Source organism: Pelecanus crispus, chromosome 18 (genome assembly GCF_030463565.1).
Source record: "Pelecanus crispus isolate bPelCri1 chromosome 18, bPelCri1.pri, whole genome shotgun sequence".
NCBI classification, from domain to species: Eukaryota; Metazoa; Chordata; class Aves; order Pelecaniformes; family Pelecanidae; genus Pelecanus; species Pelecanus crispus.
The window spans coordinates 3,230,688-3,257,860 of NC_134660.1; the positions used below are offsets into that span (position 1 = coordinate 3,230,688).

A 27,173-nucleotide genomic window follows, 5' to 3' on the forward strand; every position below is an offset into this window, starting at 1 on the left:
CCAGCTGAGCAGGAGGACTCCGTATGCTTGTGCTTTGCTACATTTACAGAAGCTTAAAATATGAACTGCACTACTGTTTGGCCACGAGGTTATCGATCAGCACGCAGGTAGATGCAGCATCTGTCACAGCTGAATATTAAAGACCCTTTAACACACAGGGTGGGTGCAGGTCCGCCGTTATGAAGTTCAGGAGAGCCTGATGCACTGCATCGACGTCCCCGGGAGGTACGGGCTCAGCTCCCAGCCGGGGTCAAGGGGGAGCGCTCCTTCGAGATCATGCCTGCCCTTCCCCACTCCCGGGCCAGCTGGACCCTTTGCTTGCCCTGCCAAATTTATCCAAAAAGTCCCAAAAGCAGCAAACTGCTGGAGGAATTAAGGAGGAAGCCAGAAAAGCCAATTTTCCCCACTGCAGCATGGCTGGTGCAGCTCCCGGCAGACTGCCCAGGCTGCTCCCGGACGGAGGCTCCCAGCGAGGGCCGACGTGGCACGGCTGGAGGAGCTGGGCACATTCCCACCGTGCCTGCCCCGGCTTCGAGAACATCCCGGCCCTGGTCCGGCCAGCAACACAGCCGCTGCACCCCGATTAGTCCCCAATTAGACCCTAATCCTGCATGTTTGCATATTGTTTAAATCAATACATTGGATTTTATTGCAGACAAAGCGCCACTGAGCATCGCCCTGTTTATTAAAGACAATTAAAGGATTCCGTGCATAACATGAAATTGAAAAAAATTAGCTTGGTGCCCATTTTCTTGGTGATTAGCAGCTGAAGAGCTCTGACAGCAGAGAGCAGCAGGGGGAAGGCAGGAAGAAACATTCCCTGCAGCTGACCTCCGAGATGCCGGAGCACCCGGAGCAGGATCGTGGAGCAGGATCATGGAGCAGGATCACGCACCAGCTGGACCGGTCACGGTCAGACCTACCAGCTCCCCTCCCTCCACTGCTCTCCACGCCCGGGCACTGCTTTCCCAGGCGATGCTCCGAGTGGTTTTCAGGAATTGCCTACCAGCAGGGTTATCCCAGCCCAGCAGAGAGCACGACCATGAACCTCGGTCGGCGTAACAGGCTGCGGGGACCCTCCCTTTGCTGGCTGAGGACAGCTCGCCCAGGCCAGCGACAGCCGGGGCGATGCCCAGGGACACCAGGCTTCGTTCAGCGGTGCAGCACCCTGGGACCCTTCTGGGCTCTCCCGCAGTTTAACACCACAACCCACCGCTTCCGTCTGGATAAACCAGCCTTTGTGCATCACGACGTGCGACCCCGGGTCTGCACCGCAGGCTGCAATGGAGGAGCTGTTCAAGGGGATTGGGTTCCCCCCCCAGCACCCCAAAGCAGCTCCACCTGCTGCCAAAATCAGGGGGTTCAGCTGGCTCCCCCCACGCAACACGAGATAAATCCCACCGGCAGCTGCCAGCCCCTCCCCAGCTCCCAGGGTGGCACAGGCTCCCATGGGGTCCCCACGTCCCCTCCCGGGAGCCCACCCCCTCTGCTGCAGACCCAGCGATGCTGAAGCTGTCACACCGATTTCTCTGCTCATCTCAAACCTTTCTGCTCTACAAACGCGCACAGACAGACATTTCAGCGGCTAACTGGGAAAACCAGGACTTTCCCCTTTGCAAGGAGCTGTATTTCCATGCAGTGCTGCCGAGCGGGTGGGCGCAGCGGCGCAGGGAGCTCCGGTGCGAGCGCTGGGGGATGGCACTGGGCAGCCCCGGAGAGGGTCCGGGTACGTAATGCCACAGGGGCACGTGGGGCAGAGGAAGAGCTTGCGACATGGGTGGGCACCGGGGCACAGCTGCCTCCAGGTGTTTTGGCCCAACCCTGCCCACCCAGCCTTGGCACTGGGTTTGGGGAAGCAGCCCGCCAGCCCCCAGGACCAGGAAAAGCGATTTGAGGTGGGCTCAGGGCTTGTGTGGACCCTCCTGGCACGAGGGATGCCTGGGCAGAGCGTCCTTCCCGCTGCCCCCAGCACCCACCACCCCCAGCAAGGGGGGTACGAGCTGCTGTCAGCTCGGATCTGTCTGGGAAGCTGGGAGACTCCTGCTACAAAGCAGAGCGCTTTCCCCGCAGCATCTCAGCGCAATGCGAGCTGACAGGGCCCAGGGACGCCGGCTCCGGCAGCGGGGGAGCACAAGCTGCTCTTCACATCCCGTGACTTTTTTGGGACACCGGTGGAAGGGCCTTTTTTGGGAGCAGTGGACAGCAAGGGAGTGAATTCCTGAAATGCTCCAGCTCAGCCCATCCTGCGATGGGCAGCCCCCAAGATCATCCAGGAGGAAAAAGGGAAGGCAGCAAACCCTTGCCCCTGCCCTCACCCAGCAGTTTGCGCTGGCACAAAAGCGGCACCGAAGGCTCTGCCGGCGGTCACCGTGCCCTGTTTTGGGGGGAGGCACAGCTCCTTCTGCTTGCTCGGCACCAGAACGGGGGGGTCCAGCTCCTGGTTGCGGGAGCATGAGGATACCGAGAGCAAACTGAGCTCACTTGGGCACCCTTGAAAAATCACAGGCAGTAATTAAATCACTCCTGACCCAGTTGGATTTGAACTGGCATCTGCAACATGAAAACATCTTTCATCTGTGGACGTCCCGTCTCTAATTGCTGCTGCACTGCAATTCAACACAAGACAACTGAAATCTATGATTTGCCTTGCAAGAAAATGCCTAATGAACAATAATTTGTTTTTAAGCTGGGGGTCGTTCTGGCACAGAGCTAATAAATTGTAATGATACTGATTATCGCATCTGTTTGCCAGCTAAGCTCCTCCACAGCTTTGCTCCATGAAATGCAAGCGATTACAGCCTTTGCAGAAATAACTGATCAGAGAAGCCAGAGGGGAAACGGGGAAGATGGAGCAGCATCTGTGAAAGCTGCCTTTGATGTAGCTGTAGATGTCAGCACGAGACAGAGATTCCAGCTCGGAGGAATATCCCATCTTTGTCTAGCTCAATTATTTCACTTAATCCATTGTCTTTAAAAGCACCCCCTCTCCTCCCAAGGCTCCCCCAGTGCTGACACGTTATCGGAGACCTGCCTTAGCCTGCCCTCTCCCTGGGCCATGCCGGGCCGATGCGGTCCCCGGAGCAGCAGCTTGGCCAGGACCTGCCCGAGCAAGGGCTGCCGGGCTGCCTGAAAGGGGGCGACTGCTCCTGCAACCGCATTTTTCAGCACCCAGAGGTGCGGGTTCAGCTGGTGAAGGGCTCCAAGAGGAGGGTGATGGGGCAGGGCACCCGTGCACCCGGCTTAGCCCAAGCAGCCGTCACCTCTGCCCAGCCCTGCCGGCACCCTCCTGCCCGCGCACTGCAGCCCGGGCAGGAGCACAGACCAGGAGCTTTTCCGGCACTTGTCCTTAGCTCGCTTGGGCAAGGCAGAAAGGGCTGGTGCCCTCCTCTCAGCAGCAGTGGGCAGTTGGGTTTGGGGGGGATGAGCTCCTCTCCCAGCGCAGCAGACGCGGGGCCGGGCGGCACCGAGCACCCACAGTGCCAGCGGCACGCTCGGCGACTGCCGCAAAGGGGACACGGGCATCACGTCAGCCGGTTCCCAGCTCTAATTTGTCGTTCGTGGCCACGTGCCCTCCCGTGCTCACGCCTCAGGAGGCTGGGAAAGGTTGCCGGTGACAAAGCTGGAAATGACATTTTTGAACAAAGCGTGGGGGAGAAGGTTGGCTCCGGACGCGTGGAGCGGGCTGCGGCGGGAACAGCGTCCCGCGCGGGCGCCGCTCCTCCATCACCGCGGGGAGGGCAGGAGGGATGGGAAAGCGAGGGGAGCAGATGCCGTCTGCAATTTCCCCACATAAGCAAATCGCTGCCCTGCGTAAGCAGAAGCTGACTTCACCTTGAACGCCAGAGCAAAGCATGCGTGAGGCTGACAGCGCAGCAAAGCCCCGAGGGCTGCGACTGTCTGCCGGAGCCCTGGACGCTAACGGAGGTCAGGGACGATGCAGAAGTACAAAGAGCATACTTGCATGCGCCGAGATTCTTTGGCTCAGTAGGAAACACATCCCTGGACAGCCCCCCATTGAGCCACAACTGGGTCCAGGGGGAGAATCTGGAAGCTGCAGGCTGGAATTTATGAGCCCTGTTCCCATTAAAATAGCAGGCAATATTTCCATCTGTCAGTAAATTATGATAAACAGACCAGCTCCTTTGCATATCCCAGACCTTGCTCAAACAAAACCACCACCAGGGAGGGCAGGATTTGGCATACAGATGACCGTTGCCACGCTAGGAATTTATGACTCCAGCCTGCCCAGTCTTTAGCAAGAGCAGGAGCAGGTATTTATACAGGCTGATCCCCGGGGGTCTGCCAAGACCAGGGCACCGCAGCCAGGGCCCTGGCACCGACCGCAGCACCCAGCGCCCGCCCTCTTGGTTTGCTGGGGACGAGCATCCTTCCGACCCGGCTCTGAGCTGGGTCCCGTCAGCACTTTCCTGCCTTTGAGGAAATTCGGTGTTCAGCAAGATGGAAAGTGCTGGAGGGGAGCATGGGTCCAGGTTCGCACCCAGGACCCCCCAGCACAGATGTGCCAGAAGCCACCCGTGAGCACAGCAGTGAGGGCGCTGGCACCGAGCACGGCCACGGCGGTACCTGGAGAGCATCACGCGCTGCGCACCCGTGGGCCGCTGCCATGATCCCCCATCCCGCTAAATGGGGCGGGAATGGGGCCAGACACAGCAGGTTTTACCACCCTGCAACCCACTGCTGTTTGCAAAAGCACTGCAGATTCGTTTGCCAACCCTTCAGATGTTATTAAACAAACATTTCCTGACAAAACCGGGACCGGACTCCAACCCCTTACTGCTCGTCAGCAGAGCAGCTCCTTGGGGGACAGCACGCCGCGGGCCGCAGAAAGGCAGCCAAGGTGCCTGGGAGCAAGGGGCTGGCACCGAACGCAGAGTTTTACAGGATTCCAGCACGTTCCTGCCCTTTCGCAGTCCTCTCCACTTCTCATCACACACACACACCCACGCAGCGGATAAAGGCATCAGTTAGCTACAAAGTGCTTTGGAGACCTCAGCTCATTAATCCAAATTGTAATTAGCCTGTAAGGAAAGGAGGGCAGTTACCCAGCCGGCTGCCCGGTGCAGCTCAAAGGGGATCCCACCCAGACCCCCGCGACCGCTGCTCCCCGCAGAGCAGCCAGCAGCACCCTCCTCGAACGGCAGCGGGGTCCGGGGAAGGGCTGGCCCTGTCCCCAGGCTCGGGACACCGGGGTCCGGGCACTGCCCTGGGCACAGGCGCCTGCCCCAGCCCCAGGAAGGGCAAATCCCCTTGGTTTGCTGCTTAACGCCACGCAAACCCTTGCAGCCGAGGGCTCAGGCAGGGCTGGTCAATGGTTGCTGCAGGGTGACATTTATGGGCACGTTTCCCTGCTTTTATGCGGGAGAGACTCTGCAGCAGTCAGCTGCACGGGCCCGGGTCAGGTAAATGCCAACGGATGGCACAGAGGGCAAAGCAGTCCTTTTGCCCTCGCACGAGCTCCCGCCCGGCGGTGCAGCATCTGCTGTGTGCCAGCACCACGGCCAACGGGCAAGGGGCCGGGACCACCCACCCACCCAGCCCCCGGGGGCAAGCACCAGCCCTTGTACCGGAGTGCCCCCAGAGAACTAAGAGGGGCTTAGAGGCGACTGCCCTCACCAGGGTGACATTTGGGGAAAAAAAAAACCAGGCAGGAAGCCCAAGACTTGGTTAGTCAGGCTCAGCGTCACAGGGATCGCCTCCTTGCTCCTTAGCGGAGGCTTTTTCCGGCCATCAGAGGACGTACTCCTTCCTCGTGCTGCAGCCTGACAATAGTTAATATGCGGCTCTGCACCTCCCGGAGTTGCTAACACCGAGTGGACATCGAGCCTGCCTGGAGGGACGATGCTGGCTGCTCTCTTGCCAGCCGTAACACGACAGAGGTGTTCCATAATAATTAGGCGACGAACAGGAGCTCCACCATCCACAAAAAGAAACCGTCCCCAACTCGCAGCAGCCTTCGATCGCTACATCCCCAGCATCACGTCGCATGGATGACCAGCGAGCAGAACAGGGCACTGAGCACATCACCCCGGGAGTTCAGATAGAGGTGCTTAGGGGCATCGCACAAAAGACACCTTCGCCTCCTAATGCCGCAATGCCCGAGGTCCTGTGCACTCAGCCCATCACCTAAACACTTGGTGAAACAGAGCCATGGACCTTAAAACATCCTGTCAAGGGCAAGCACAGAGCTGTCTTGGCTGCCACTTCTGCTAAGTGGTTTTTGTGATAAACATCGGTCTCTAAATGGAAAACAAAACCTGCCCTTGTTGCAACGCTGGTGCTTTCCTTCTCACTGGAACAGATCGACCCTGTTAAACGCATCGACCCCAGCCAGCTCAGCTTGTCTGGGCTGTTGTAGGGCCCATCAAGTGTCGGTGGCGCAGCAGATATCCCAGCGAGCCAACGGCAGGTAACAGCTCCCTTGCACGAGGCACTCGGGCCAGCGACCTCCCCTGTGCAAACACACCATGGGAGCCCTCCCCGGGCAGCCAGAAAGCAGCAAGGTCCCCCCCCCCCCAAGCCAGCACAACGGGACAATTTGCCAAGGACATGACATGTCAAAGGGCCAGCGGGATCCAAGGCAGCTCCGTGCTGCCAGAGCATCTGAGCACAGGGCACAGCAGGTCAACAGGGGTTGCCAGTGCAGAGCACCCCAACAGAAGGATGCAGGGGAAGTTTTAGAAGATCGTAGTTTCCAGCAAAACCTCCAACCGTATTTGAAAACGTCACTTGAGAGCTTTTGAAGTGGTCCACCCTTAACCCTCAGCACCAAAATCGAAGCAGCATTTTGAGGCAACGCAGCCAAGCTCAGCACAGTTACAGGAGACGTGCGTGGCAGGAGGCTGGAGGGACGGGCTCTAGATGGCACCTGGAAAGCTGCTAGCCAGTAACCCAGAAGCCGACAGCCACTCCACCCTTGGATGCGCTCATCCCACCTGCACAGGTCATCTATCATCTACGGAACCCCAAGACGCTGTTCTTGAAGACACAGAGTGCCAGCAACCCACATGCACATAGACAGGACCCACACACGTCCATCCGTCCGGCGCAGCACTGCGGGCTCTCAGGCCCCAAAACCGCTTGAGGACTGGTAGTGACAGCGGGGCGGGGAAGCCCCCGGAGTTCAGGCAGACCAGCAAGTGACAGACGCCGAGGACACAACACAGCATTCCCAAACATCCCACGAATCCAGCGCACCAAACCCAGCGGAGCAGCTGTCCCGGAGCAAGGGCAGCCTTTGGGCAACCTCGGCCTGATGGATGGGCTCCTACCTTGGGCTGCCGGCATCTTCCCCTTGTTGAGCTGCTTGAGGCGCTTCTGGTGGGACTTGCCGTTGTAGTGGATCTGCGCCTGCGCGGCCGAGTTGAGCTGGATGTTGCAGACCTCGCAGAGCGTGAACGACTGGTGCTTCTTCTCCCTCTTCATGCGCTGCTCGGGCTGGCTCGGCGGGCAGCTGGCTGCCTCCACCAGCCGCACCCCATTCTCGGGGTTGTGGGATGGGCTCAGGGGCCGCTTCATGCCTGCGGGAGGAAGGACACACCCGCCGTGAGGACAGAGGGACCAGAACAGGGGGCCAGGTGAGGCAGGAAAACCCAGCACGGGTCCCACGCCTGTGGGGTACCCAGGCTGCCTGGATCTGGGGGACTCTGAGCAACAGCAGCATTTGCACCTCTGCAAGGAGTTGCATTAGGTAAGAAGACACGGGCAGCAGCATTCCTAGCAGGTCAGTGCTGGAGCAGGGAATAACCCACTTCCAAGATTCTAGCACCAGACAACGCTCCTCGTGTCTGTTAAAGTCTGTCTGTTCATTCCCGGACAGCACCGTAGGTTGGCCCAAGGCAGAGCTGGGATGGTAACCAACTCTCTGCAGGCAAGAAATTCAACTGGAAGGACTTGTGCGCTGCTCTGGTGTCTGGCACCAGCACCTCGAGCCACAAGCACTTTCTTACCCACGTTAAGCGGGTGCCTGTCCTGAACGCAGGGCTCTGCGGGACCAACTCGCATTGGGAGCTCAAGTCCCAGACCTGCACAGGGACACCACGTGGAAGAGCTGCCCGTGGAAGGGTTGGGATCAGCCAGGGACAGCCCTCCTGCAGCCTTCGCCTCGCAGACACACTGTCCCCACTGCCCGACCCCAAACCAGGAGCTAGCGGGATATCCAGAACCGAGCCTCGGAGAGGCGCGAAGGTCACCCAAGCCCTGCGATCCAGTTACCACCTTGGAGCTGGCAGCTGCCGGTTACAAATACACACAGGCACGCTGCACCGAGACACCCCGAGGGGCCAAGAGTGGGGGACAGGGGTGTCTGTGGGTGGCCAGACAGGCCCCAAAAGTGCACTGCAGAGATGCCCCTGGCATCCTTGGGAAGGGCTGCAACAGACACTGCTCGGGGGTTCACCTGTGCCCACCTCGGGCATTAGGGACCAGCCCAGAGGCTTTGGTTTATGCGCCGGGCAGCGTGAAACACCACGGCTCTCCCTGCCTGACCTGGTGCAGCACCATCCTGGAAAACCTCACCCAGCAGCCCCAACTCACCGCTCCTGATGGCGGGAGGCTCTGCGCATCCCCTCGCACACGGTTTGTGTTTCCCAGGCCCGCAGCCGCTGCGAGCTCGGTCCCCCCTGCCCGCGTTTGCTGCGGGAGGTGACTGCGGGAGCTGGGACAAGCCCAGTAATTTCTCCCCAAAAGACGATCCACTGCAACGTGAGCGCCCCAAGAAGCGCCCCCGGTTCCTCAGCAGCGAGCCCGGCAGCCCTGCGTGGGTGGGTTCGGTGGGGGCTGCCCACCCTCCCCCCCCAGCACCCACCCGGCGCGGGGGAGCACCCGGAGCCGCAGGGATAAAGCGGGAGTGGGTGCGCTAAGAGAGGACAGGCACAACTCGGTACCCGGACCCCGGGGGGGTGGGGGTCCCAGCCCGGGGTGGGGGTCCCAGCCCGGGGGGTCTCCGGCCGCTGCAGCCCCGGCCGCGGCCCCACGGTGGCGCACGCGCTCCGCTCCCCGCGCGTGGGTCCCCGCTGCAAACCGGAGCAGCCCCGCTGCGGGCAGGGACCCCCAAAAACCCTGCCCGGGCCCGCGGTGCGGTGGGGAGCGGCTCTGCGGGGCCGGGGGGGGGAGCAGCGGGTACCCCCCCACCCCCGCCGCGGTGCGTGGGTGCGCTCCCACCCATCCGCCCACGCAGCGAACGCCCCGGTGCTCAGCGGGTTTCGGCATGTTCAAGGCGCCAGATCCATCTTGCTCTTCCCAGCTCCTCGGAGGTGACAACAAGCATCTCCCCGAATAGTTCTAGTTCGCAAAAAGCAACGGAAAAGTTTTTCCACGAGCTGTGAATTGAGCCGGAGGCGAAAGCCAGGACCTGCAGGGATGGAGGGCGACCCACCCCTCGCAAGCGGAGCCAGCCCGGTGTCACCCCAGGCGATGTCCCCACCCCGCACCCACCATCTCCTGAAGGAACGAACATCGCTTTTGCTCAGGGAGGGTGAACGCACGTGGGGATGGAGCGGAACCCGCGCAATGTGCTCCAACCTTGCAGCCAGCTGCGCGTCAGGCAGAAGGTGGGATCAGCCACCAACGGCCCCTTCCAGCCTAAACTACTCCATTAGCCAAAAATGTTAGCAATAAGATCCTTCAGCTCCTGCTTCACCAGTTAGAATCCTAAGCAGCATAACTAAAAGGAGCTTTACGTTAAAAAATAAGTCAATCTACCTTTTGGCAGAAAGATTTAGGAGCTTGATGTTTGCGTGCAGCCCTCTGGTACCCATTAACCCTGGACTCTCCCTAGAGGCCTCAGGATTTTTCCTGAAGCTCCAGCTTCACCTTCCAATGAAAGCGAAAGAAAATGCATAGCCCTTGTGCTTAAGACAAGTGAAAAAAGCATGGCCCAGTCCTGAAAGGTTCAAAAAACCCTCTAAATTTTATCTACAAAATACAGCTGATGTTTTTCAAATGAAACCTCCCGGACTTGGCACACTCGGTGCTGGCACAGCAGCAGGAGGGAGCCGCCCCGCACCGAGAGCAAAGATCTCAGCAGAGCTGCCCCGTCCAGCCAAACCACGTTATTTGTGGTCATTCCCCAAAAACTCACAGCAATCAATGCCTGATCGCACTCAGATGGACAGGGATCCCCACGGGACCTCGGGGAGAGGGCCTTTACCAGAATAACCATTAGCGGAGCAGCCGGAAAGCAGATCTGCGAGACGATCAGCATCAGGAATGCTAAACTGGGCCTCGGGGATGCAGCGGGACACACGGAGCGCCGGTGGGGACGTGCCAGCGGAGGCAGGTCCCCGGGTGCCCTTGGTATCCTCCCCTCCCCGGGTATTTTTAATGCAATTACATCCCGGGACGCACAGCTAAAATTGGAACATTATGTGGACAAAGTATCCCAAAAGCCTCCCTTGTCTTAAAAAAAGGAACTGCTGTTGCTTTGATTAGACAGCAGCTCCCTGTCCCAGCTCTCGTTGCAGTGTTTAAAAGGTCTGTCCTAATTGCACGCACGCTTGTCTCATTCACTTAATTTCTGCTGCGCCTGTTCTGCTTCTCAGGTGTCAGGACCATAAATTTGGTGATTCGTGGCTGGGACAGGTCACCGCACATGTGAGGACCTGCGTCTCCTTGACCAATGGCTAATTTGGGGCAGATTTCACCTTTCCAGCAAAGCACCAAGGATCTTTTGGAGCAAGCTATTTGGTACCCAGCACCGCAGTATGAGCCCCCTACTTGGGCTGAGGTCCCCAAGAGGTCCTCTCCGTGGCCAGCCCGGCCCTCATCCTGTCTCCAACATGGTTATTGTAGTCACGGTGCCCATGCAAGGGAGGGAGGGGAAACCGAGGCACGGTGAAGGTTAAGTAACCCCTCACACCCCCCAAGGTGACTCAGGGGCTCTGAGCCAAAGCCGGCACCAAGCACAGGGTCACCGCATCCCAACTTCACTGCCCTATCCCACCCCAGGGCCAGCGAAGCCAAGCCTTGGTCTTCTCCATGGAGGACAACAAACAACCTCCTTTTTTGGGGTGGTCTTCCCAAGGGGCGCAGGGCTCCACTGGGATGGCTGAGCCACCACTCACCCACCTCTGCCCAGATTTCACCTGGCTGATCAGCACCAACGACACCTCCCCGTGCCCACGATGCCCCCCCGCTATCTGCGCTTTTTGCTGCCCTTTGCTCGGAGCCGCCGAGGGCTGCGCCAGCCCCGCCGCCGGCCAAGCGGGGCCAAAGGCTCCCGCCGGGTGCGAAAAGCTCCCCGACAGATGTCCAAATCTCTCTGAAATAAAAGAAGGTCAGAACGGCTTGGGTGTCACCGCAGCAGCAAGCGCTGCGTCAAAGCACCCGTCCTCCCACTGCGAGACGTTTCCAGGACACACTGCCCACCCGGCACAGCGAGACCCCGGCCCAGCCCCCCCGGACGCTGGTCCCCAGCCCCGGTCCCCAAGCCCCGGACACCCTGCAGACACGCACAGCTCCAGCCCAGGACTGCAGCACTCCAATCTTTGAGTCCGAGGGAGCTTTTCCCTTCTAGTCCTCGCTGCTTTTATTGTTCATGGTCACTTAGAATAACAAAATGGTTCTGGGATTGCCATCCCCTTGTCCCCCCATCGCTCCCAGCAGCCAGACTCTCCCCAGCCCGAGCAGCACGGCAGGCTGTCAGGCAGGTGGGTCTGCACAGCGAGTTCATAATTTTAAGGTCAGTTTTATACTCCTGTACAGTAGCTCATAACCTCAGGTCTTTCCCTCTTTTTCTTTTTTTAATAACGCCATAAACATGTTGCAAAAGGCTGTAAAGTGCTGACAAATGTTAGGGAGAATTTAAAATCCAGGCGTTGAATACCTGAAATAAGAAACACTGGTTTATAGAGGGTGCATGACAGCAGAGCTCACCTCCTTTCCAGAGAGCATCCGTGTGGGTGGAAGGGAAGCGGCGGAGCGAGGCTCTGCCGGGCAAGGACATGCTGCTTCATCTGCTCCAGGACCTCTGCGGCCCCCGCTCCCTTCCCTGAGCACCCCAGTTCAGTCCCTCCCAGACCGTGCTTCCCCACCGACAGCGATTTCTCCCAGGAGCCAGGCCAGATGCATTTGCACCGGGGGCCAGGCAGCAGGACCCTGTCCCAGTGCTGGCCCCGGGGACCCTGCATCCCCAGGCTCCGGGGTAACTGTTCAGCTAATGCCACAGCCCAAATTAATTTCAGCCCCTGGAGAACCTTGACTGGTTGCCTGAGCACCCAGGGCCTGGCCTTGCCCTGTCCTTGGCGAGCACGTGGCAGTGAAATCCCATTTCCCAAAACGCCAGTGCCTCCAGGCACCCTTTGTAGGAACCAGGCTTGCCCTGCGGTCCCCTCCACAGGGGACATCCCTGCGGCTGCTCTGTGCAGTCAGTGGATGAGTGGATGAGTTTTTGAAGACGGTCCTTTACTTCAGCTCCTAAATGCGAACCAAACTCTTCAGAAACTACAGCTTCCCACACGGGCTGAAGAGAGAGCAGCTCCATGCCGACGCACACCTGCAAGCAGTGATGTGCTTAGAAGTTAGGCATCTGCCTTTTGAACAGAAATCGCAGCACTAACGAGGATTTAGAGTAGAAATTGAGTAAACTTGCCCACGCACCCCGCGAGCACGGGGACGGGGCATCCCTCACCTCTGCAGCCGGAGAGGGTCACGGCTCGGTGAGCCCCTGGGCTGTGCAGGTGGACCAAGCAGCGCCCGGTGCTACAGTTGGCCACCTTCTGCTGGGTGGCTCTGCCAGGAGCTTGCGGGCAACCGCAGCCCCCGATGCCGGCAGGGAGGAGCAAGGGGGATTAGCGAGGGCGACGCCAGCAGACATCTGCAGCGTGGTGACACATTTATGCACCCTCAGCCTGCAAAGGAGGAGCTGGAGCTCGGGGCACGTGGCAGAGGTCTTGCAGCCACCCACCCTCCATGCTGCGGCCCCCCAAATGTCCAAATAGTGGCTTTTTAGCAAAGGGAATAGGCTTGCACCCAGAAAAGCAGCTGGCTGGGCATGAGCTAAGTCACCAGGACAGTAGGGTTCTGGCCAAACTACAAAATCCCGATGAGAGCACAGGTTCAATGCACATTGGGTCCTTTCCCTCAATTCTGATACTCCGGATAACCCAAGGACAGACCCAGCGAGGTTGTCCCGGGGCATAGGGAGCACGGTTAAATGCAGCCCGGCCAGAGGTTTCTGTGCTGACACAGCCCAAGCGTCTGCCTGGAGATCTTCTCCCAGTCCCACCCCGGCAGGGACCCCCAGGCACTGATTTGTGTCCCAAGGGTGTTTTATCAAGCCTGAACACAACGGACCCAACACGCGCGGCCAGAACCTCCACCCAAGTAAAACCACCTCCACTGCAGAGCTGAAGTGGCATCAAAATTGATAACCTGAAGATCTCTCCCATTCAGCAGTGTGGAATCAGAGAAACCGCACCTTAACCTGAAGTTTGGATGAACTTGCTAAGAGAGCATGAAATCTTAAAAAAACCCCTGATTTCAGTTCACATGATTCCATAACACTGAATCTGCCTTCCTCACCTCTGGTTGAGTGCACGTAACAGTAAATAAAAGCGACAGAAGAATTAGTATGAAAGTTGCTACCAACAGCTGTCACAAAACTCAAACGCCCCCGAGCAATGATCTTATTTGCAGCGGCCCTGTTTGCATTCACAAAGATGCACAGGAAAGCCAGAAAATACCACAAACCCTTACCTGAGCGCGACTGAAATCACTGCACCTCACTGCTGGCTCAGTTTGCCCTTTTCTACTGAAATTTGTTGTTAGAGCTCATAGCATGTCCCCATTAAAACTGGCTCGAACGCGCAAACTTGCCAATAGTTATACCATGCTTGGAGGTGTAAATCTCAGCAGAAGGGCAGTTTGAGTCCAGGAGCAGCTCCGTGATCCCGTCACTGCCATATGGGCATTTGCACTGGGGACCCCCGGCCACAGCCACCCTCTAGAGCCCCCGGGTGCAGCAGATCCCGGCTGGGGGGAGGCAGCCGCCCCGTCCTGCCTTCACCTAGAGCTGTCGCCGCTGGCGCAGGCGATTTCCAGCTGACCCATCCAGCTGGGTTCAGGACAAAGCGATGCTGAAGAGGCAGCGCCCGGTGCCCCCAGCCCAGCGCGGGGAGGCTCTTACCTGGTCACCAGCAACGGGAGCGCCAAGCCCTGCCCTCTCGCAGCCGCCGAGCCGGCTCCCGCCCGTGTGCCGCGGCCGTCGGGGCGCAGCAGACGACCCTACGCCCGGAGAGTTTCCGACACTTGTCTCATATTTCAAGGAGCACTTCAAATGAGGTTTGATCGCCACTAAATCAGCCCTCATCAGCAGCCTCCAGACGATAGCCGGGGTGAGCGCGAGCTGGGTGCCTGCAGCTCAGCAAGTTCCCAAAAAGCCCCCAGCGTCACGCGGGGGAACAGGCGCCAGCTGGCAGGAGGCTGCACTGGAGGAGCTACCTTGAGCCAAGAGCGGGTGAATGCACCTGACATCAGCTCTGTTGGTGAACGGGGAAATGGGGGAGCTTCCCAGGCTGCCTCGAAGGTCAGACCCAGAAAATGCCCCGTGCAGCTTCATAAAGAGACACCGGCCACTGGTAGAGGGATGCGAAGGCAACCAGCCTCCGCTGCAGCGAGCGCACCGGTGCTCTGCCCCCCGGGATGGAGGTGGCCCGGGAGAGCTGCTACGGCAGCAAGAGATGCTCTGATGGCCCAGACTAAGAGCTAAGCAGATGCAGGCAGACCACAGATTTCAGAGGGCCCTGGCCATGCCCACATCCCTTTCAGCATTTCATAACGCAGCATCAAACCAGCCCCCTTCTGCCCCCCCCCGCCCCAACATATGCTCCACTAATGCCAGAGCGAGGCACGTTTTAGAATCAGTGCATAAACCATCCGTTGTCAGACCAAGGATTAGCGTGAGCCAGCCCTCCCAAAGAGCTCAGGGCTGCATGGTGCCTTGGCACGGGGACCAGGGCACGCAGGGGGCTCAGACCATCCTGAAACCTCAGGTCTGAGCCCCCCCCAAACACCCAGGCTGGCTTTTACCCTCAGGTGCCCCCCCAGGGTCCCCCTCAGCCCCACTCCCACACACTGAAGGGCAGCAGGACACCCTGCAGCACCCTGGGCACAGAGGGCATCGCACGGGCACACCGGTGCTGCTGTGCCTGTCCTCTGGTTCGCACATCAGAGATCATTAACACTGCAGGGCTGTGTGTCCCCTGAATCAGCAGATCTCAGCCCTGCTCCCGAACGGCGAGGACAGCTAAAACCCAAACTGAAGGAGAGAAAGGAAGGAGGGAAGGAAGGTGTTCCCTCCTCGCCATGGAAGGAACAACACTGCTTTTCTGCAGCAGTGCAGAGAACGTGCCTATCTGCCCCAGGAACCAAAACCTGGGAAATGCCTCTCAGCTCCCATCCCACGGTCCCACAATTCCTCGGCTTCTAACGCCAAGTCAGTAACAAGTTGATTAATCAGCTTCGGCAGGGACCAAACAAGCAGAGTGTGGGGTAATGAGAGAGAAGACATGGTGGCGGCACGCAGGGAGCACGGGCTGTGTCTTTTTGGAATGATAAATGAGATGGTGCTGGGTCTGGTGAGCACACGGTCCTGGACACGCGCCACGGCCAGGTCCCATTCCTCCCCCGGCATGGGTGAGGGTGGGCTCCCAGCAAAGACCCACCCGCTCTCGCACCAGCGGAGAAAAAAGCAAAGCAAACACAGGCAGGGAGTCTGACATTTTGTCCCCAGGGCTTCAGCTGTAAATGTTAGCACAGCGTAAGGGAGCAGCGGGAGAGGAAAGATTGAGGCGCCAGCGGTTCATCATCCCAACCGGCTGCTGTTCCCCCCGGCTGCTCCGCATGCTGCCAGCTGAGGAACGCCTGGCACGGGGGCTTGCAAGATCACAAAATCCTTCAGGTTTCTTGTGATCAGCACCAAGATTAGGGCAGAGCCACCTACTACAAACCCACAGCCAGCTGAGGCTGCGCCTGCCCTCGGCGCAGCTGCCTGGCACCGAGCCCTCTCCCCCACACCGCCCAGCCCTCGCAAGATGCCAAAAATTCAAGGAGGGCACAAAGCTCCCGGAGGATGCAGGTGGGCAGAGCACCAGGGCTGAGCTGGCTGCCCACAGGCATCATCCAGGGCAGGGAGGAGCTGGCAAGGTCGGCATCTGAAGCGTCACGGCAGGAGAGGAACAGAACAGGCAGCTTAGCCGAGCTTTGGGGAGAAAGCGGGGATGTCACCCTGGCACACCGTTAATCACGGGGCGGCTGCAGGAGGAGCGTGCCCGACCGAAGGGATCTGGCGGATGACAGGTCTGGCTGCTCCCCCACCTCCGCGCCGCTTGCCTCTTAAAATAGACCCGCGGAGCGCAACCCGACGCAGCCCCGGGGCAAGCCTTGGCCGAGCTGCTCCTCACCGGCTCTTCCTCGTCACTACAGGTTCGGGGTGTTTTTCTCCCCCCTCCAAATCCCCCGAAATCAAATCCAGTCAGCACTTGTGAGATGGTATCGTCTCCTCTGGGCACAGGGCTGGCTCCCCTCACCCCAACCCTTATTCAACTCGCACACACCCATGAACAACGAGGTGATGCCGCTCGTGGCGCGGCTTTGCTGGTATTGGAGTTCCCCAAATGCACCCTCCCTCCCGTGCTGCCCAAGGTAACTCCTGCCCTGATCCTGACCCTCACCGGTCTCCTCATTGAACTTGCTGCAACTATTTTCTTTTGGAAAATAAACCGCAGAGAAACACATTATGCCACAGGGAGAGGTCCAAGCCCTGGTGACACCTCATGCCCCTCTCGCTGAAGCTGCCACAGGCAAGTTCCTGGAGAAGATGATTTACCACATGTGCTGGACTCGGGACAAGATTATCGCATTAAACATTAAAAGTCCCAATTCAGCAAACACCAGCCAGTGCTGCTCCCTCCGCGGAGCCAAACTAAATTTCCTTACAGCTGTGTTTGTGCTAGAGCCACGTAAGGAGAGAACGCAAAGCTCAGAGGCCTCACCAGGCAAGCACCGCTCAAAGCTTTTGCTCCCAGGTGAGAAAAGACCCTTCCCCAGGGCTGGCATCCCAGCCAGCCCACCCGGGCAGGATGCAGCCACAGCCCCGCGCCCGCCAGGCTCCAGCTCTGCCTGCCCAGCCCACGCGCCGTGCCCGGGGCAGCTCTGCCATCGCCACCCAGCGCGGTCCCAACCCCGGCACCCGATACCAGGTGAGGGGCTGCCAGCTCCCGGCGAGCCGCCACCCCCACCGCGGGCACCGCAGGCTGGGCCAGCGGCGGGCACCGCCGGAGCATCGCGGTGGCGGCCGTGGCGGTCACGTCCCCCACCCACGCGTGCCCCAGGAGCGCAGAGGCGGGGGACGCCCACCGAGACGACTTACAGCGACGCGCTGGGGTCCCAGCGCTGACCCACAGCGAAGGCGGGCAGGGTCTTCCCCCCCAGCTCCCCCCACCCCTGCATCAGGAGCTTTTTGGGGCAGAAACTGGCTTTTAAGCATGTTTGTGGATAGCTGCTGACTAATGCAGGAGACCTTCAATTTAAGTCAGAGCTCTTGCAGGCTACTGTATTACAACCTAAATTAAATATTTTATAGCAGTAAGCAACTGACATTTGAAATCCAGTCATTGCAGGGGTATCAAATAAAGATATTTGCAACAGGATCTGTCTAAATCTGTGTAGTGCTTTGGATCAGTCCATCAAAACAAGCCCATTGCTTTATTAAAGTAAAAGTTATCAAACACCCGATCTCCTGGAAGAGGCTCCAGAGCTCAGTGGTTCAGGGGGAGGGAGCAGTAAATAAGCTGAGCCCTGCTGACCCACAAGCCTGCCATTAAAGCATAGCTTTGAAAGCTATTTTCATTAAAGAGTTAAGACTGGCAAGATACTTTGCATGACTTCTGCCTTCTGAACCTTCCATGACCATATGTTGCATGTATTTTAACCACCAGGATTGAAACGTCTCAACAGAGGCTCTCCCTGCATCTCGGGATCACTCACAGAAGAGCTTAAACTCCAGAGGGAGCTGCACCAAACACCACAGAAGCCAAAGCGATTTCTTCCCAGGCCAGGATCTCCCAAAGAAAACAGCACCTCAGGACCTACCGGAGCATCGCAGGGAGCCAGGCTGGCAGACGGCAAAGCAATCCCTGCCCAGGGATGCCAGGGTGCAGGAGCAGGGACACTAGGCAGGACCCCCCCTCCCAAACCCCCTAGGGCTGCTCCCCTCCCCTTCTTATACCCCTGCCAAACCCAGCCCAGCTGGGGCTGCCTTGAGCCGGGTGTAACCCACACCTGCAGCTCTTGACAAGGGGATTCGCGGCAGCAGAGAGAGAGGGAAAAGCACCCTGCCAAAAATGGAACCTGTTTTCCGACAGATCTCTCGGATACATGTATTATAGGAAACACCACGAGGTTGTTCAGTTCTGACAAACGCCTCGTTTACTTCCCCACTTAAGCAATACGCTCGCTGTATAAAAACACGCTTTAAAAATGAAACTTTGTCAAAATATAACAAAGCTATTTTCATTAACTTCCCCGAAAAAGTGAAAGGTAAAGGCTGGAGCAGGATTCGCTGCATCAGTCACAGCAGACGCGGCAGAGCCCGTGCAGCGGGATCGGGCTTGACGACGATGAACATACGCGTTCAAGGTCAAATGCGGGAAAAATTTGCTTGCCAGCACGCGGTTCAGCCCCATCAGCTTCAGTGGGAACTAAAGGCTCCCCGAGTGCTTTGTCACTGGCACTGCTCTCGGGTTTGCCCTCTGACCGCTGGCCGCCGAGCCCTGGACTTTGGAGAGAAGGGCCCGCGAGCGAAAGCCTGCCTGCGCTGGAAAGGCGGCACGAGGGGCTGACCCGCCCTGGCACGAGCTGCCCCAGATCTGCAGCGCTTGTCACCGCTCTGAAGTTCCCGAACCTCCCGACTGCCGGGAAGAGCTCGAAAAAGCATCTCTAGCTGAAAGGCAGATGACAAGTAAAAAGAACGCCGAATTTATTGTTTTCTTAGAATTTAGAGTGGGAGGAAGGAAAATGGGACGACCCATGATTTTTTAATGCCTGAGGTTGGCAGTTCCATATTTAATGTGACAGCATCCCTTTAAGAAAAATATGTTCATACACAGAAAAGAAAATAAATTGGCAAAGCAATTTGCTTTCAAGCCAGCCTGACAATTCCCTACACAAACACTTCACTGCAGCCTTGGTTGAGCCGCAGTGGCCGGCGCTCCGTGCTGGGCAGCATGTAATCTAAGAGTTTAAGGATGCTTCGCTGGTTGACAAGCTCATCTGCTAATACTGGAAGCAGTAATTTATCCCAGAGACAGTACAAAGAAAGAGTCGAAGAAATAATTCATTGTGTGAGACAACGAGGAGACGCGTTGTCATATTATCACGCTGACAACCCCACAATACAAACAGAGATGCTTGTTGCAGAGTCTGAACCCGGCGTGATCAAAAGGGTTTCTTCATTCGGCGTAGAAAGGGAAAAGAAAAAAAGGGAAGAAAGGAAAAGGAGAGCTAAATCAAAGCCTGTGCTTACCATTTCTTATGAAAGAAACTTGTGAGAAATGCTTTCTGCAGTGCAATTAGTAACGAGGATCTGAGGCGAGCGCCGTACGGGCAGGACCCGCTGCTGCCGTCCTCCGCGGGGCTGCGGGAGCATCAGCCCCACGCTCCGGCCTTTGGTCCCCGCTCAGAGCGGCGTGGAGGGGCACGTGGCCGAGCCGACGGTGCCAGCGGGAAGGACGGGTGTCCTGGTTTCGGCTGGGATAGAGTTAATTTTCTTCCTAGCAGCAGGCATAGTGCTGTGTTTTGGATTTAGTAGGAGAAGAATGTTGATAACACGCTGATGTTTTAGTTGTTGCTGAGTACTGCTTATGCTAGTCAAGGACTTTTTCAGCTTCCCATGCTCTGCCAGGCGCACAAGAAACTGGGAGGGGGCACAGCCAGAAGAGTTGATCCAAACTGACCAAAGGGCTATTCCATACCATATGACGTCATGCTCAGTATATAAACTGGGGGGGGTTGGCCGGGGAGCAGCGATCGCTGCTCAGGAACTGTCTGGGTATCGGTCGGCGGGTGGTGAGCAATTGCATTGTGCATCACTTGCTTCGTGTATCATTATTATTATTATCATTATTATACTGTTACTATTAGCATTACTATTTTACTTTATTTCAATTATTAAACTGTTCTTATCTCAACCCAGGAGTGTTTCTCACTCTTACTCCTCCGATTCTCTCCCCCATCCCATCAGGGTAGGGGGAGTGAGCGAGCGGCTGCGTGATGCTTAGTTGCTGGCTGGGGCTAAACCACGACAACGGGCCTGAGGAAGGCAAAGCACAACGGCACTGGAGGCACGGGGAGGAGAGGAGCCAGAAACCGGGGTCTGAAACCATCCCACGCTTCTGCATCCGCCCCGGTCTCATGCCTGGGCTAGCGAGGGACCACAGAGTCAGCGCTTGCTGCCTTCGGATTAGCCACGGCAACGCCTCCATCTGCAGATTATTTTTGCAACCTTTTATTTGTTTATTTGTGAAATTTTGAGGTGTTTAACAAAACCCCTCCCAGAACTCCTTTCAGCCAGCCGAGGCTGGGGGACCAGTCTGAGACAGCCCGGCCGTTCCCACCTCCGCCAGCTCGAGCAGCTCACCCCTTACCCGAGCCGCCTCGCAGCAGGGGGGACCTGTGTCATTTTCCTTTTAATTGGCTTTACTCATTTTTATTAACTGCCACCTGCCAGTTCTCCGCCAGGCTTTGCAGGTTTTGCTGGCTGCTCCGAGGCCCCGGGGTGCAGGGCTTGCCCGCCCCGAGGGGGATCAGAGCCCGGCAGCGCGATGCTGCACCGCCCGGCACCGGACCCCCGGCACCCCTGGGCTCCCTGCTGCCAGCAGCAGCTCTCAGGAGGTTCCAGCACAGCAGGTATTCGGGTGACGGGGTGACTCGTCCCGCCTTGCTGTACCCTGCACCTCCGGGGCACCCCGACACCTCTCACTTGCTCGGGGCACCCAAACCCTGCCGTGGCGCTGGCCCAGCCGGCTCAGGTAGCCTGGCCCCGTGGCAAAGGCACTGGTGAGTGCCAGCCCCCGCCGGGGGATTTGCCTCAGCCAGGTAATTAGGGTGGTTGTGTGGGTCTGGCAGAATTGCTAAACCCTCCAGACCGTGACAAAAATCTCCCAAGTGTCTGAAGGGCTCTGCCTGGGGGCGGCCGGGGAGAAATGCGGAGACATTCCCAGGCTGCTGGGAAAGCCGGGGTGCACGTTGGTATGTGGGAGCACTTTGGGTCCTTCCAGTTGTCAAGCCCTAAAGCCTCGAGCTTGCTTGAGGTGGTCCCACAGCCCGGGGACAGCATGGCACGTCCAAGCCCCTCGAGCCTGGCGGCAGCAAGGACCAGGAGATGCTGCTGAGGGGCTCCCCAAAAGCAATGGGAGCACAAGGGTCCCGTTACAGAGCTACACGAGTGGGAACTGCAGGAGCGCTGGCCTTCAGCCTCAGCTCCCGTTTTGAAACGCTGACTTGTCTGTGAACTGCTGGGAAGCCATCACTGACAGGCAGGGAAATTAAACGGGACAGATGATAATTAATTGTCCATGTCTTTCAGTGTCTCCTGGATATGGACTAATGAAGTTATACGTTACTCGCTGGCTAGAGGACAGAAGGAAGAGGAAAAGAGTTTTAGAGCTCGGGTTTAATCAGTTCAGTGATAAGCATGGCCTGAATTAGTCACCTCCTCTCCGCGCGCTGTTTTGGTTTCTTCAGTTATCTCCAAGCTCGACAGCCCGATAAAGTTGCAGGAACCCAGTCGCTGCAGCATGAGCATCCTTTGCTGTAGCAGAGGTCGCCGGTGTCAGGAGAGAAGCACATGTGTCCAATTAAACTGAGAAACCTTTGCTCCGAGAAGGCCAGAAGGCAGCAAGTGTTGGCTGGCGGCGCAGGTGTCAGCTCTAATATTTATTTGGGCAGCACCACTAACGTTATTTAATGAGCTCTAGTGGGTCAGCTTTCCTGTTTGAAAGGAATTTGTAAATGGACTCATGAAAAGTTACTTGTCTCCCTGCCATGGAAAACACGTGGACACGGGCTGCGGGCAGCCGGCCCTGGGCACGCAGAGCCGTGCACGGTACGTGCCGCAGACGGCTCGCTGCAGGGGTGGGAGAGGCTCCGGGAGGGTTTGTAGCAGCACAACGCTTAGGTCCCATCTTGGGCTCGGTTGGTGCAGGAGGAGGGACCGGTGACAGGATTGGGACTCACCCCCAGCACTTAGTGAAATCTGGCCCCTTTCCTTTCGCACTCCAGCCCCGGGTGCCCTGGGGCCGCAGCTCTGCACCTGCTCTGCAACGCGGTGCCAAAGGGGCCGAGGAGCCTGTCACTGCCCCATGGCCAGGAGAGAGCCCGAGCGGTTACAGGGTCCCACAGGGTCCCCACAGGGTGCTGGGGCACGCGCAGGACCCTCGCTCAGCCCCGTGCAAGCCAAGGCACCTGGCGCCTGCCTCCCTCCCGCGCATCGGTGCTGCACGGGAGCCATCTCCCTCCTCCCTCCTCTGCCGCTCACCTGCCTCCCACACTGCCCGGCGTGCGTGACACTGGTTGCTGCAGCGCTGTCACCGCAGGGGCCGCCTTGCTGTCACCGGATGGTGCCCGACACAGGGGGGATGGCAGGGCTGGGTGCGGACAGGGCAGCTCACACCAACCCCTGGGCACGGCCCCCGAGCCGCACGGGAGCCACGGCCAGAGCAGAGGCTGCTTCTTCTGCAGGGGCATTCCCAGGGCGAAGCCTGGGAGCTGCCGTTCCTCCAGCCGGGTGCAAGACGCAGCCCTGTGCTCGGCACTGCCCGCCAGCGAATTCCAGGCAACAGGAAACACAGTGAAGTGGCCTGGGCAGAGGTGCTGGCAAGTCCACTTCCCGGGATCCACGGCCGCCAGACAACGCAGCCCCGTCCTTGCCAAGGGTCTGAGCGTGTTCATGAGTGGGCGCAGTGCCACCCTCGGAGATGGGATCGGGGGAGGCAGCCAAGGCACGGTCCTGCAGGCTGCCTCGGGGGTGCGTACTGGGGTCGGCATCCTGGCGGGAACCCCGGCAGCCAGCCCATCGCCGGAGCCCACCGCTCCCCCGCAGCGAGCGTTGCTCCCAGGCGGATGGCAGCCGGCGGGGCAACACGTGCTCCGAAGAGGGGCGTGCAGGAGGGTGGGAGAGGGGCTCCTCCTTTCGGCCCCAGCACACGTGCCCCCACGCTGGCTCCAGCCCCGCGCGCTCCCCAGACGCTCGCTAACCGGGGAGGGCAGCTGGAGCATCGCGTGCAGCGTGCCAGCCCTGCGCCAGGCAGCAAGCCCCGCAGCGCCTGCGCCCCGCGCCCGCCCCGCCGAGCCCGGCGCTGCCCCGCACCGACTGCGGCCGCCCAGGGCCCCGGGTGCACGGGGATGCAAGCGGAGGCCAGCGGCGAAAGGCTCGGCTCTGCTGGCAGCTGGCGAGAGGTGGAGGCGTCGCTGTTATGAAAACATGCGAGGGCTGTGTCTGAAAACATTGCAAGGAGCCAGCTACATAAATAGGCCCTTTATGGCTCTTTCCTGCGCTGAGACAGGCCCTTTCACATGCGCTTGGCTCCGGCACCGTGGGGTTACTCGGCTAAAAGAGCTCTTCGTGTTGGGCACGGGAGGAGACGGCGGCACCGGCAGCCGGGGAGGCTGAGCGCCGCGGTGCAGCAGAACTGCCCGGCCCAGCCCCGCCACGCCAGCACCTGCCCGGGCGGGAGAAAAACTGGTTTGGGGCAGGTGCCAGGACAGCAGTGATGGGGACGGCCAGGGCCAGCGCCCAGTGAGCTGGGTGGGTGCCGGAGATGTCATGCGGTGCCCAGCCAGGAGCATCCTGTGCCTGCCCCGGGGCATCCCTCGCGGCGAGGCCGGGCTCCAGGACAGGACCCCCCCTGCAGCGGCTGGTCCCCCGCAGCCCGGGCGGCACGGCACCAGCAGGTTAAGGGTCCATCTGTAGCCCAATCCCACACCGTTTTGCACCAAACCCAGAGAGGCCCCTGCTCCACGCACATGATTTGCAGACTTGGGGCTATGCCGCAGCTCCCAGCTCCCTTCTCTCCCGCAGCAATCGCCCCCTCCGCGAGAGCGAGCTTCTTCCAGGGACGGAGCAGCCGATGCCGAGCTCCCCGCAGGCTCCGGGTGCCAGCACCGTGCTCTGCTGCCTCCTGCTCCCCGGCTCCGCAGGCTCCCCCGGCAATGGGGCTGTGCAGGGAGCTATTTCTGTCTGGAGGCTGCAGCAACGTGTCACCCACCCGGCCCGCCCAGCGGCATGGGCGGCAGCCCTGCCAGCACCCGTCCGTCTGCGTTTGCAGCTGCAAATGTGTTTACACCTGAGCAATAATCTCTCTTTCCTCATCCGAGATGCTTTGGGGCAAAGGGCAGAGCAAAGCGCGCTGCCGTCCCCCAGAAGGTGCCTGCACCCGGATACGAGGGCAAGCAGGAGGGGACCGGGGCGTCCCCGGGCCAGAGGAGTAAGCTGTGTTACGGGGGGAGCCCGCAGCCCTGGCTCCCACCGTACGCCTTCACAGGCAGGTTTGCAGCCCTGACTCAGCCCCTGCTCAATATTTCCAGGTCACACGCTTGAGAAAGAAGCGTGGCAAACCCCGGCTCCCCAGCAGGATTTTCTACTTGAAGGACAAGAGCCTCCAGCTCGGGTGATGGGGACAGGAGGCAGCTTTGCTTCCCCGAGGCCCAGGATCTCGGACGTGCCTCCACCATGGTCACCCAACCACGGTTCCACCCCCAGCACCCCTTCCCAAGCAGGGGGTGCTCCCCCCACACCAGCACCCCGTGGAAAAGCGGCTCATGTCCCCAAGCAGGAGCTGCGATGCCCGTGGAGAGGAGCAGGGAGGGCAGGGACCAGGACGCAGCGACCCGTGCTGCCACGGGACACGGGCAGCAGCTGCTCCGCTGCCACTGCCTCCGCAGGGAGCACACCTGGGCGCCGCAGCACGCGGGCGCTATTAATTAACGGTTTCATTAGGGAGTCGTCATTAATTGAGCACCTCCAGTGGCCGTAGAGCCCGATGATCCACCTGGTGTCAGAAGCTGCGCGTGCAGCAGCAGCAGCTCTTTATTTCTTTCGGCCACATCTATTTCACGCAATTACAATTCTGTTTATGCCCCCTCAGCAGCAAACGTCCCCCCAGTGTGGGAAAGCTGGTGACTAAAGCAGCGGGTGAATGATTAGTGACTCAGCGGATAATTTTGCTCATCTCGTGGCTGTTTTTAGCACGGGGCGGACAGAGCTCATATGGCAAACCCTCGCCCGGCACCGCCACCGCTCCCACCCCCCCGGGTGTCCCAGCACCCGGCTGCCCACCTGGGCTGGGGAGCTTTTGCAGACAAGCGCCCGCTTGATGCGGTTCTCCTCTGGAAAACAGGGAGAACAAATCAGACGACGCTGCCAAGGGCGTTGGGTTTTTCTTAATTGTCCCTTTTATTTTTTCCTTTATGACCTGGGAAAAGGAAAGGGGAGCGCTGCAGCCCTGGTTAGCCGGGAGGCGCGGGCAGCCCCGGCAGCATGGGCAGCGCCGGCAGCGCTCGCTGTGTGCCGTTCACGCTGCGCCGGAGCTGACCCGGCAGCAGCTTTTGTCAAGAGCAAAGCACTAAGCTCTTGTCTTAGCGGTAACTGATGTCTGAAAATGCCAGGTGCCGGCTTGAATTAACAAGCTCTTTGAGCTGGAATTCTGCTGCGAAACAAGCCAGCGCTGGGGCAAACGCTGCCGGAGAGAACCTCTGCCCATGCCATCGGTGGCAGCAGCGCGGGGGCACTGGCCCTGCCCAGGCTGCACGGGCAGCCCAAGGACCGCGCGAACGGCCGTGTCCCGGCGGGCTGGGGACAGCGACAGGGACACGTCATGAATTTCTTCTCACCTTTACAGACAGGGCAGCCGCAGCACATCAGCCGTGCGAGCGCTGAAGCCTGACGTGGCGAGAGCCGGGTCCAGCCCTGGGTGGCTCCGTGCCTGGCGGCGCTACCCCGGCTGCCAGCGTTTCCAGACCTCTGGGTGCTCAGTGCAGGAGCAGAGGCTGAGGTCCACATCCTTGGCACCGCCACCACGCCTGCACCAATCCCCCTCCATCCCAGCTCAGCCACCCCCGGGTCCCCCTGTCACCTCCCCGGCACGGGGCCGTTGGCAGGTGGTCCCTGCACCAGCGTGACCAGTGCGACCAGTGCCGGCCGCTACCGTCTCCCCCGAGGAGCTGCTGGCGTTGATGGCAGACGGTCACCCAGCATCGCCAAACGCTCTCATGGGCTGGACCGACGCGGCCCCGAAGCAGCTCCCGGGGGAGGCAGCCCCAGCCATTTTGGGGGGACGGGGGGACGGGGAATTGCTGCATCCCTAAAGCGGCGTCGTTCTCACTCTCTCTCTAATGATTTCCCAGCTGCTTCCCCATTTTAGCTGATAATGGGACTTCACTATCTATCTGGGTTTGAGAGTTGCTTGCCTTGTTCAAGCTGAAGAAAATCAATTCCCCTCTCACTCAAGTCTTTCCAAGACAGATGAACTGAAGATTGCGCCTGCCTGAGGAAAATATTTATTCAGTCTGGGAACAGATTTACTTTTGAACCTTCTATAAATACAGCTGAGGGCACCGATTTAATCCCTTACCAGAAGACCTAATTTTATTTGGTTTATGTTTTAAAAACCCCTCCCTTTTCCAACGCCTTGTCAGCAGGTGAAGAAAGGCAGGAATTTTGGCACCCGCCTCAGCAATGGGCAGAGGGCTCCGGACTGTGGCCGTGGGTGCCGGTGCAGAGTCCCACAGCGGGACGGGGCTCGGGGGTGCTGGGGAAAGGGCGAGACCCCTGCGCCGCCGAGGTTTGGGCTCTCTGGAGCCTTCCTGCTCTTGATTACTGATTTACACCCCATCAAAGCGCTGCCGGGGACCGGGGCAGGCAGAGGGAGGCCAAATTCTCCACAGAGGCACCTTTGTGACCCTGCCTGCTCTGCCTGCACAAAGCGTCCCTGTGCTGGGGGCAGAGCCCACCGCCCTGCCCGCCTCGGCGCGGCTGCTGCCCGGCACCACGCGTGACCCTCTGTGGCCCCCCGGGGCCGGTGGCCACGTCGCCCCCATCCACGCGAGCCCCCCGGGGCCGGCGAGCACCCTTCCGCGGCCACGTCGCCCGCATCCACGCG

General features: G+C 59.3%; 1 protein-coding gene across 1 annotated transcript in view; it reads right to left on the reverse strand.

Annotated features, from left to right (window-relative positions):
- The window catches only part of C18H17orf113 (chromosome 18 C17orf113 homolog), a 34,135-nt gene extending 26,599 nt beyond the window's left edge, over nt 1-7,536 (reverse strand). Inside the window, exon 1 of the mRNA XM_075722760.1 lies at nt 7,290-7,536. Coding sequence (XP_075578875.1) covers nt 7,290-7,536 — 247 coding nt within the window. The remainder of the gene's footprint in view (nt 1-7,289) is intronic.
- Between the last annotated feature and the right edge of the window lie 19,637 nt (nt 7,537-27,173).